Consider the following 12830-nt stretch of genomic DNA (forward strand, 5'->3'; position numbering starts at 1 on the left):
TTCTTCGGCAAAGGACATGTTGGTCTTTAACTTTGGCAGTAGAATTTCTTCGAACAGTGTGTTGCTGCTTCGATGTGTCTTCAAGATGAATTTTTCTAAGTGTATCTCGCAGAATGGGGTTGCTTCAATCAGATATGTACCATATAGGGGTACATTTTCTTTTTCGTTGTTGCACTTAAGTGTTGCCAGTGTTTTGTGAGGAGTGGTGATGATCCATCGTCCATCAGAGATTCGCTCAATTTGAATACTTTTTATCGGAATACGGAACGGATGACAATTATTCGTGTCTTGCTCAAAATTAATAAGTTTTACTTCACATGGCTCATTTCCTTTAAGTCTCAGGGGATGAGTCTTCTTACAGAGGTATTCTTGTAATATTATTTCTTGACATTCTTCGTCCATATATGCATACTTCGTATCACTTAATGCGAGGTAAGGTTTGAAAGGAATTATCAATGAAAAATCGGAATTGTTTGTTGGAATTGGTAGAGGTAACAACTTATAATAGTAATACAAGTCTGGTTCTACTAAAGGAATTTCCATAATAAATGTTATTGTATAGTCTTTTGAGTAACTTTTTATCTCTATAATTTTTTCAAAGTTTAGAATATTTTCTATCTTTATTTCCAAAGGGAAAATATCTTGGTTTATTTTGTTTTTATAATTTTCTATTTCTTTTAATAACTCTATCGGATTTACAATTGAGTTGTGTAAAACATTTATTTTTGCAAAGGATATAGCTACCTCTATTTTCTCAAAAATATCATATATATTTTGGAAAATTGAATACATTTCATTTATAATAATCATATTTTGAAAATATCTTTTTTCTTCATTATCTTTATTTAATATCCTTTTTAATTGATCTTCTAGATATATAACTTTTGTTCTAATATTATCTTGATTTCTGGATATATTTGATATAAGTTCATTGAAATTCTCTATCGATTTTTGCATTAATGTGATTTGTTTTATTGATATATTTTTTAATTTATTTTGGTTTAATTGTAACTCTGTTATAAGTTTTTCGTATCGTTCCGCATCTGTAGAATCTAAGTTCCCAGTTATGCATTTTATAACTGTTCCTAAAGGATTTAATATTCCTCTTTTATTTCTTTTATTATTAGGATACAATTGATATATTTGTAATTCGATTTTATTCTCTATATTTATTAGTTGTTGTTTGGCAACGTCATATTCAACTAATTTTAATGTTTCTATAAATTTATTATTAAATGATTTTAGTCTATAAAATTCGGTTACTAGTGTTCCTAAATTGTACACTTGTATGATCGATAATTGATCTGATTGAATTTTTGCTTTTCCCAATTTAAATGGTAGTATACCAGGGTAGTTATTTAAGTTTACTATATTTGTGTTTTTTCCTTCGATGACGAACAAGAAGGCTGCGATACATCTGAAATATTTTTAGTTATTTTAGTTTCATTTTTATGTATTATTTCAGTTTTATTATTTTTTGTATTTAAAATTTCTAGTTTGCCGTTTTCTAGTATTTTAGAGACCGTGTAAGGACCTAAAAATTTATTCTTTATTTTTGCATCTCTGTTATCATTCTTTTTGTAGATAGTTGTTCCTATTTTGACTTCATTAGTCTTTTTATCTTTGTTATGATAATCTATCTGTTTTTGTTTTTTATTTAAAGTAGTTTCTTTAATTTTATCATAAAGAGTTTGTGTATTAGTTTTATGTGTATAAATATAATCAGAATAGACTTGTGTTGGTATAATTAACATAGGATCTCTAGAGTCGGTATGACCTAGGGTTAATTCAAAAGGAGTAAAATTTGTTTGAGAATGTATTGTACTATTATAGGCAATAATAGCATATCTCATGAGTGTATTTATATCTGAATTTTTATCTTGTTCTTTTAGTAGTCTTATATGTTCTAGTAATGTAGAATGCAATCTTTCTATAGGTGCATTGGATTCATGATGATACGGTGTAGTAAAGTGTATATTTATTTTATGTACTTTTAATAGATCTTTTAATGTTTCATTTTTAAATTCTGTCCCGTTATCGGCGACTATTTGTTTTGGTATACCCATAAATGAAAAGAAATTTAATAATTGTTCACAAGCTGAAATAGCTGTTCCTAGATAAGGTAAAGATTGTGCATATTTTGAAAATTTGTCTATTATAGTTAGATATTTTTGATTAGATATTTTAAATGTATCTATATGTATTATTTCGAATGGTTTCGAAGGTGTATTAGTTAAAATTAAAGGTTCATTCGGTGGTTTTCTATTATACTTAGCTCTATGACAGATTTCACAATCATTGATATAATTAGTTATATCAGTTTTCATTTGTTTCCAATAATAATTAGTTTTAATACGTTTTGTAGTCTCTTCTATTCCACGGTGATTAGTTTTTCCTTCGTGTGAATATTGAATAATTCTTTTCCTTTCGTCAGGTTCAACATTATTGACTAATTTTGAACATTCAATTAAATTAAAATGATTGAAATGATCGGTCATTGCTTTATGAAATATTGGTCTTAATTCTTTAGAAAAGAAATATATATAAGTATTTTTATTTTTTAAATAGGTTTTAAGAAAATTGACAATAATATTTAAATCGTTAGGTAAGGTTGCATGAATGATTCTATGATCATCAAACTTTTGATATTCCGTCTTTTGATAAGGGATATAAGGAGATTTTTTTATTAAAAATTGATCAGTTTTATTATTTATTATTTCATCTAAAAGTTTCATATTAGTTTGTGTCTCATTTTCATTGGCACTATGAATTGTATTGATTGATTTCTTTTCGATAACTTTTTTATTTGGAGGTCTTAGTTGAATGTCTTGTAATATTATAATTTTAGGTTTAGGATTCTCAATATTTTCAATTTTAGGTTTAGGTTTTTCAGTGTTTTCAATTTTATGTTTAGGTATAAGTGTTTCAATATCCTCGAGAGTGTCAAAAATGTCAAAATCACATAAATCTTGTGGATTAAAGTCTCTTTCTAAAAATTGATCTATGTCTTCGGTTATATCACCTGGATTATTTAAAATTGACTCTGTTTCAATAGCATTTAATTGGATTCGGGATAATGCATCCGCGTTAGTATTTTGTTTTCCGCTTTTATAAATTATAGTGTAATCATATTCTTCTAATTTGAGTCTCCATCTCATTAATTTCGAATTCGGTTCTTTAAGATTAAATAGCCAAACAAGTGGTCTATGATCGGTATAGATTTTAAACTTTTTTCCGTATAAATAGGGTCTAAAATATTTACATGCCCATACTATTGCTAACAATTCTTTTTCTATAGTAGAATATTTTTGTTCGGTTTCGTTTAGCGTGCGCGAAGCATATGCAATTGGGTTATCGTTTGGAGGATTTCCTTGACTTAAAACTGCTCCGAGTGCTATATTAGATGCGTCAGTGGTTAATATAAATTCTTTTGTAAAATCAGGGTACTTTAAAATCGGTGCGTTAATTAATAAATTTTTTAAATGATTAAAGGCGTCTATGAATTGAGGTGTATGATCTACTTTATTTCCTTTTTTCAAACAATGAGTTAAAGGTTTACTTATTTTAGCAAAATTCTTTATGAAACGTCTATAATAACCTGCTAATCCTAAAAATGATTTAATATCTTTTTGTGTATTAGGTATTGGAAAGTGTTTCACTGAATTTATTTTATCCGGGTTTGGTTTTACACCATTTTGAGTAATTTTATGTCCTAAATAATCGACTTCTTTATGTAAAAATTCCGATTTGTCTAGCTGAACTTTAAAATTTGCGTTTCTTAGTCTTTCAAAAATAGTTTTTAGTCTTTGTATATGTTCTTCAAGAGACGTTGAGAAAATAATAATGTCATCTAAATATACTGCACATATTTCATTTTGTAAACCGCGAAGAATATTGTTCATAACACGTTGAAATGTGGCAGGTGCGTTTTTTAATCCAAATGGTAATCTTTTAAACTCATAATGACCTGTATCTGTTGAGAATGCTGTTTTTGGTATATCTTCGTTTTTCATTTCTATTTGATGAAAACCGTTAGCTAAATCTAGTGTACTAAAATATTTTGCTCTTCCTAATTTATCTAATATATCTGTAATATTCGGTAATGGAAATTTGTCGTCTACAGTTTTTAAATTTAATTTTCTAAAATCGATTACTATGCGCCATTTTCTTTTTTTACTCGCGTCTAATTTTTTTGGAACTATCCATATTGGACTTGACCATGGAGAATTTGAATGTTGTATTATTCCGTCATTTAACATTTTATTAACTTGAGTTTTTACTTCTGTTTTGTGAATTTCGGGGTATCGATATGATTTTGTATAAATCGGAGATTCATCTGTTAGTTTTATTTCATGTTTTATTTGATTAGTAAAACTTAATGGTATTCCGTCACAATGGAATATATCACGATATTGATAGCATAAATTTCTGATTTTTAAATATTCTTCTTTATTACAATGTTTCAATCTTAGGTTTTTTAAATTTTGTTTTCTTAAAGTATCAATATGAAAATCTAATTCTGTATTGGTTTCCATTTTTTCAATAAAATTTACTTCATTTTCTAATATCGGTTCTGTGTCAAAAGGTTTATTTATAGTTATATTAATGTCTTTTTCACGTGCGTTAGTTAGCATTACATATGTCGAGAAATTTGATATTGTGATTAAAGATTCGGGTATTTCAACTCCATCGCTAAATTGTATATAATTAAAAATTGCTGTACCGTTTTTTTGTTTAACAGGCAACTTGATCTTTTGAGTAGTACGTGCTGGTACTGAGAAAGTATAAGGTTTAAATTGATTTTTATTTTTATTTTCACAAGTATCATTTTTAAATTGGTTATAAAAAAGAGTAATATCTGCATAAGGCGTTCTTAATATGGAATTACATATGTCTAGATTAGCGTAAATTTGTTTTAAAAATTCAATTCCTAATAATCCGTCATATTTTTCTGAAAAATCAAATATAAAGAATTTATGACATCCGTCTATGTTAAAACATGGAAATATAGGTATTACTAAAACTTCGTTGTGATAAGAAATAGCATGCGCTGTTTTTACTGTAAAGTTTTCATTATAAATATATTCTGGATAAAAATGATAAGCTAAAGAAGGGTTAATAAAGCTTTTTCCTGATCCTGTGTCTATTAAAAATTTAGCATTTAGTTCTGGTATAAATATCATTGGTAAATGTGAATAAGATGTATTATTTAAATTAATTATGTCGTTTGTTCTGATTTTTCGGTTATCTGAAAATTTTGATCATTTTCTAAATTTTCATTATTATCATAATTTTCATAATTATATTCCGGATATTGATATTGATTTGGGTCATAGTTATATTCATTAGAATCGTATTGGTATTCATCTGATTGTTCGAAATAATTTTCTTCATCATAACATTGATTAAAATTATCGTTTTCGTATTGATTTGATTGATTATTATCGATAGCAAAATTAGGTATTGGTTTTCGATTGCTTATTCGTGAATTTCCTGAAGATGTGTCCATAGGCTCTACAGGTGGTAGTTTAGAAGTAGATGGGTTATTTTGAAATGGTCTACCAAAGGTATTATTAAATTGTGGTCTTGTAAAATTATTTGTTTTGAACGTACCTGAGTTTGTGCGTTTAAATGGATTTTGATTATGGTTATTATTATTAAAAGAATTAGGTGGTCTAAAATTGTTATTATTAAAATTATTATTATTATATCCGTTATTAAAATTAGGTCTAAATCCAGATTGATTATAGTTAGGTTTTGGAAAATTATTAAATGATTGATTTGGTTGTTTAAAAATATTATTTGTATTATTTGGTCTTTGCGTAAATTGATTATTGGTTATTGGTTTATGCATAATTGTTTGATTTTTAAATTTTAAAAAGTTTTCTTCTTCTCTTACAAATGCCATTGCTTGCTCGAGTGAATTTGGGTTTTTTAATCTTACTACAAGTTGTGTGTGATAATCTAAGTTATTAATAAATGTCTTTAAACATAGTTCATCGTATTGTTGTATTTTTATTAATTTAACTGGATCTAAATCATCAGAATTATTAATTTTGATACATAACAAACTTCTAGCGTCTTGTAATCTTAATGCAAAATTTTGGATAGGTTCATTTCTAATCGGTTTCATAGAAATTATATCTTGAACTAAACAATCTTCGGATCGTTGATCAGAGAATGTTACAATTAAAGAATCTTTTACTTTTTGCCATGAATCTAATTCTACTCTAGAGGCAATTATATCTGCTGCTCTACCTTTTAATTTTCCTATTATAGTGTCAAATAAACAAATATTTATTGGTGCATCAGGCGTGTTTGGGTTTTGATGATTTAAAAGAAAGTGTTCGCAAGATCTCAAAAATCTACACAATTGTTTAGAATTACCATCAAAATTTGGGATGTTATCTGCTTGATATTTAATAAACTGATAATTAGGTGTAGCCATTTTATTTTCGATTGGTTTTTTAATATTAATTGATTCAGAACTTATTGATAGGTTGTTGACTAGATTGATTAAATTCTCGAAATTTTCGCACATCAAAATCTGGATGATTTGAAAATTTTTATTTTACTTGTATTAATATTATAGTTAAAAATAAGGTAAATTGGTTAAAATACTTAGGGCTAAAAGGATAGTTTGAAAGGTACTTACATTAAGTGACTTTTCATGGGGTTTCTGGGTGGTTTGGTTGCTTTGTTTCTCGTTGTTTTCGTTTTCTTCTTAACTATGAGCTTCTGGCGATTTTTGTCCTTCCGCTCTTTCTAGTAGGTACTTGACGATTTTTGTTCTTTCCCCTAGACAGGTTATCTATGGAATTTGGGCGATTTTTGTCCCTCCGTCCGCTCCTTTAGGTACTTGGGCGATGTTTGTCTCGTTCCCCAGGACTTGGAACCTTCTTCTTCCGATATTGCACTGGTTTCACTTGATTAAACTCCGCAGACAGTTTGTCGATTAATCGTTGACACGAACGAGAACTTTTCCGCGAAAATCCGGACGATTTCTGGGCGAATTTTCGTTTCGGTTCACTCCGACGGTCTATCTTTTACAATCCTACCGACTGCGCCAGTTAATTTTGAGGTTTTTGTGGAGATGTTTTTAAAAACATTTATTAAACAAGCGGGAGTACAATACGCGTTGATGGATTCTGAAGGAACCCTGTGCCTGCGTCGTGCAGCGGCTTAAATATGAACATAAGTGCTGATGAATATAAAGTATAAGATTTCTACAGGGTGTGTTAATTATACAATTATAACTTTGGTTTGTATTGTATTGTATTGTATTTGTATTGAATTTATTCGTGTTAAATATACAGGGTGGTCCGAACTGTATTCCAGAAACTTCGGCAGCATATTCTGCAGATAAAAATAAGTAAAAAAGTTCGTATAAATGTATGTCCTAAAATGATTAGTTTCGGAGATACAGGGTGTAGAAGTTTCATTTTTATTTTGATTTTTTCCAAATAATTTCTGAAGTAGCGTCAATATTTGGATTAAAATTGGTGTCTGGGAGTTTTGGATGTCAATATGACTCCTACTAGTAGAGGGCGCCATCTACATGTGTTTTAACTATTTTGAAGCGTAATAACTTTTTGTCCGTACCTGTATAAAACTACCGAGCGAAAAAATATACATCCCTGTGATTTTTTACGTAAAAAATATCTCTTTGTAAAAATCAATACATGTCAAAAAATCAATAGTCAATACATGTCATTATTGACGAAAAATAAACACGTTAAGTAGATATAGTTATTTCACAGAAATAATAAATTTGGGAAATTTTTATTTTTTTAAATTAATCATAAATTTTTCTGCAAAAAATGATGATAAAACAGTTTCTGTTGAACTTTTGACACAAAAAAACATTACAAATTTATGATTTCAGTCTAATAACTATTTAGTCAACATGTTTAATTTATGTCAATGATGATATGTATTGATAATTTCTATTCCAAATATCTCGAAAACCATTACTAGTAGCGATTTTTATCAAGGGACCTTTTTCACGTAAAAAACGTCGTAAATGTATATTTTTTTACTCACTAGTTTTATACAGGTACGGACGAAAAGTTATTACTCTTCAAACCAGTTAAAAATATGTAGGTGGCGCCCTCTACTAGTAGGAGTCATATTGACACTAAAATCAAATTTCTCATGTCTAAAAACTCCCAGACACCAATTTTCATCCAACGTTACTTCAGAAATTATTTGGAAAAAATTAAAATAAAAATGAAACTTCTACACCCTGTATCTCCAAAACTAATCATTTTAGGCAATACGAAATTTTTTACTTATTTTTTTCTGCAGAATATGCTCCCGAAGTTTCTGGAATACAGTTCGGACCACCCTGTACATAAAATGAGCAATCTACATTTCAAAACCATCTCTGACACCGTTTTTTTTCGATCGTATGGAATTTTTTAGCTATTACAACTAAACAGGAAAACCCATTAGCGTAGTTAAAATTAGATTGAAGAATAAAATAGTGCGAGTGTTTAATGTGGAACGATTTTTTTTTATAAAAAGTCGATTAGGTATTTGAAGTCGACAAAATTTTGTGTCGAACCGTTTAGCCGTTTACACAAGAAAAGAAAACAATGGAACGTCACGGATCCGCTACGACATGCGCGCACATATCGCCGAACCTTGAAATTTCCAACGTTGCCGCGCTGTGCCGGTCTACGCTGATTCCAACTACGAAAGGCTCGCAGGAACGGGCGGCCTTAAAAAATGGCTGCAGCAGGTAGCAACACTGAGAATTCAGGAAGCAGCAGCGGAGCAACAAGCTCGGTCGGAGAGTGAATATTCAGCGAATAGTAGGCGAAGATGGTTTGTTTCGCGGACCCGTCGGAACATATCGTTTGAACGTTCTCGTCTCATCGAAGGAAAAAAATAAATCACAGAAATGTCGTTGCGATGAACCGCGAGCAACGATTGACGATTTGGTGAGGTGTCGATTCGCGATAAACTGGCTATATTTTCCCAAGATTTCACGCGCTACGATGTCGGGTTAAGAGTAGTTCTCATCATCCATCGTAAGGTTTTTCCCTGAGAAAAATGTCGAAAGCAACACCCCCCTCGCAGAACGCCGTATCGCTCAAGCCCATCGAAGTACCCCAGGCTCTGCAAAATGGGGAGAAATTCATAAAATGGGACGAGGTAAGGCCTCGAAACTTGACTCGAATTCATTAGGGATTCAGTTCGTGTGTTGCGATACGAGATTTTTATTTGAATCGATGGAGGCATTGTTTTTTATTTTAAAACCGAAAAACAATATTAATAATCTGATCTTCTATCTATACGAAGTTTTTAAAAAAGAAAACTGTCATTAGAAAGTTGGGAAATTCCTATTTGACCGGCGTTTTTTTTTTAATTAATATAAGACGATCTAGTTTACATTTATTGTTTAATATTATGTTGATACCGGAGAAATTTAAATGAGTATCACGCCCACTCGTTGCTCCATGTTCATATCCTTGCCGCTGAAATGACAGTTGTTTGTTTTTATTATACGTATATACTCATGTTCGTTTCGTCAATAAAAACGCTAAATTTATAAAAGCGAGTAGGTAAAAAACGCCGCCTAATTTTAGTGCATGCTTTACAGGTTCGCAATAATGAATTTTATCGATGAGACAAGCGACAACATTGAAATTATTGTTATATAATGTAAATATTGTTCTGAAATGTTCTGTTACCTTGAAATGCAAAATAGTAAATAAAAATGTGTTATGGGGAGTGCAGGTATATTTTTTAAAGTTAATATATTATGCATGCCCTTTGCTTTACGGGGTGAGTCTTAAATAAGTGCAAATATTTTTAGGGGTAGTATATCTCGACCCCAGAAATACGATTATGAGTTTTTTTTTCGCGATTTTTTTTTAAATTTGGAATTTTTGGATTTTTTTTAGTTTTTAGTTAAAAACATAATTTATTGATAATATGGCAACATAGGTAATAGATTAAATTTACAAGAAAGAAAACCCAGTAGAGAACCAGCGCTTCTCAAAAAGTAAACGAAAAACATTTTGTTTTGGAAAATTTCATTGTAAAATATCTCGGTTATTTTGGACTAATTTGAAAAACGGCAAAGAGAAAATATGTTTCTTTTATCGAGATCTACCAGCCCTGAAAATATTTGCTCTTATTTACGACCCACCCTGTATAATAGTATATTGTTTTTATTAGGAGTAAAAATTACACTTTTTGTGGCGAGGCTATACGTTTTGCATTACAGCTGAGGCACAAAGTCATTTTTACTCCGAATAGAACATGTTAGTTTTTTCAAACCTTACAAATAATTTTTTAAACTATTTCAAACCTTGCAAATTATACAGGGTGAGTATTAAATAAGTGCACATATTTTCAGGGCTAGCAGATATCGATAAAAGAAACATATTTTCTCTTTACCGATTTTCAAATAAATCCAAAATAACCGAATTATTTTTCTTTGAAAATTTCCACAAAAAAAATCTTAAAATTTTGAGAACCACTGGATCTTTTTTGCATTTTCTTTCTTGTAAATTTAATCTACTACCTTATGTTTTTTAACTAAAAATTAAAAAAAAAAAAATATTCCAAAATTTTTTTTTCACGAAAAAAACCTCATAATCCTGTTTCTGGGATCAAAATAATATCTCTAAAAATATTTGCCCTTATTTAGTACTCGCCCTGTAAAAAAAATTATAAGTAATACCTTGTAAGTAATCACACTGTTAATATATAAGGGGATGTTAATATTTAATGGGGTGATTCTTGAAACTATTTTAAGAAAAAAACATCATATGAATGTGTAGGTATGTCCTAAATATCTTAACTTTTGAGATACAGGGTGATAAAATTTTCTAAATTTGTTTTTCATAATACCTCTTCTTTGGGATACTATGTAGTTCTGCAGGTTGTTTGAGTTCAAAGGGGAGTTATTATATTTTGGTATATCGGGTGCGTCTGAAAAGTGGCTCACCCCTATAACTTTTTTATTTACCTATTCAGATAAAAAACGAGATTTGGTATGTTAGTATATGACATAAATTAGGATTGATTGACATATTCAATTGTTTTTGGTCATTTGCTGTTTCAGCGGAAATGATTACATCTTTTGATTTTAAAATGGCACATTTGGTATTTGGTATATTTTTGCTATATTCGATAGAAAATGACACTCGAATAGAATGATACCTATATGTCAACTTTTTATATTTTCGTTAAAAAAAATGTATTTTAAATTTCAATCTAGAGTGGCTGTGTTAAAAACACAAATTTTTATTCAAAGAACCTTGTAAAATATATTTGGCCGTCTAATATTTTTCGTGTCTTGCCCTGGCCGATTAAAAGATACCCAAATCGTATTTTTAATAAAATATGTCAATTTTTTCAAATGAGACAAGGGTGGCTCATTAGCGTATTTGGAGAAGGCATTTTTTACGAATAATTTGGTACCACACATGGTATTTCGAGTCAAATCGTCTTTGTGAATTGCATGTTACAATTTCAAATAAACCATATGCGAAAATGTCAAAAGTTGACATATGATATGTCATTCTATTCAGACTGTAATTTTCTATCGAATAAAGTAAATAAAAAATACAGAGGGTGTCATTTAAAAATCAAAAGCTATAGTCATTTCCGGTGAAACAGGAAGTGACGGAAAACAATTGAATACGTCAATCAATTTTAATTTATGTCATATACTAACATAAAAAATCTCGTTTTTTATCTGAAAAAAATAAAAAATTTATAGGGGTCAGCCACTTTTGAGACGCACACGGTATATGCCTGGTTAGAATATATGTAGCTGCCTTTCTATTTAATTCTAAATAATGTTGTCAAAGATATAAAATTCTAATTACATTAGTGGAGTTTTGTACCAAAACATTTATGTAAATCCTAATCTTGAATCCACTTCAGGTTCATGTATACGTTATAAAGGTGTCTCCAATCATATGGAAATTACTAGCGATGGGAACTATCGATTGAATTAGACTATCGAATGGTTACTGAATGAATGATTTCAACTATCGAATGGTTTTATTCGAATAAAATCAATCATTCATTTGTATACTAAAGCATATGTGACAACCTCGCCGTGCGACTAAATGGTTATCGTTGAGCCACGACTATCGAATGCTTTTGATAAATGAAATTTAGAATTTAGTATTCGTTTGATTTTTGTGTGCGTCAGTGCATTATTAGTTCTTCCAAATTTTTATAACTACGACGTATAAATAGTGTGCTATTTTTGCGTTTATTAAAATATTTAAAATACTAAAATAGTAGTTTGTTTAATTGACGATTGTGTGCGTGTGGAGGTGGTCAAATTTTTTCCGAAAATTTGTGTGATTTTCCGTAGCCCGATCTTTCAATTATTTAATTTTATATGGTATATGGTCTATTTTTTATTGGGTAATTTTGAGAAGTAGCAATTTTTAAGAGAGATGAGATGAACTTAGAATTAATTTTAAAAATACGTATTTGTATTTTAGATGTTTTAATTTTTAATAATATGAATTAGTTGAACTTAATAATCATATTTAAGTAATGTGGTTAAGTAAATGATTATCGAACTCAAACTATGGGGTGAGAAAATTAAATTGAAAGTTTTACACGTGCCAATTAAAAAAAAAGTTAACGATGTTTGTATTTTGTTTATGCTAATTCTCTTACATGTAGTTTTTTGCGAAGAAATATTTCATTTATTTTTTAAAGTAAATGCCAGTAAAAGTAAATATATTATTTTTAAATAGTAATATAAAGCACCTAATATAAATAATTTTGATTTCTAATTTTTTATTTATATTTTCCTTCCATTACACTGCATGCTTAGAAAATTA

General features: G+C 29.3%; 1 protein-coding gene across 2 annotated transcripts in view; it reads left to right on the forward strand.

The window, feature by feature from the left end:
* The first annotated feature begins 8762 nt into the window (after positions 1-8762).
* Positions 8763-12830, forward strand: part of LOC115878390 (1-phosphatidylinositol 4,5-bisphosphate phosphodiesterase classes I and II) — a 333255-nt gene continuing 329187 nt past the window's right edge. For both annotated transcript variants that reach the window (XM_030894884.1, XM_030894885.1), the window contains exon 1: positions 8763-9159. In XM_030894884.1, the coding sequence (XP_030750744.1) occupies positions 9058-9159 (102 nt within the window). In that variant the 5' untranslated portion in view covers positions 8763-9057. The remainder of the gene's footprint in view (positions 9160-12830) is intronic.

Source organism: Sitophilus oryzae, unplaced genomic scaffold (assembly GCF_002938485.1).
Source record: "Sitophilus oryzae breed Bouriz unplaced genomic scaffold, Soryzae_2.0 scaffold_1508_pilon_pilon, whole genome shotgun sequence".
NCBI lineage: Eukaryota > Metazoa > Arthropoda > Insecta > Coleoptera > Curculionidae > Sitophilus > Sitophilus oryzae.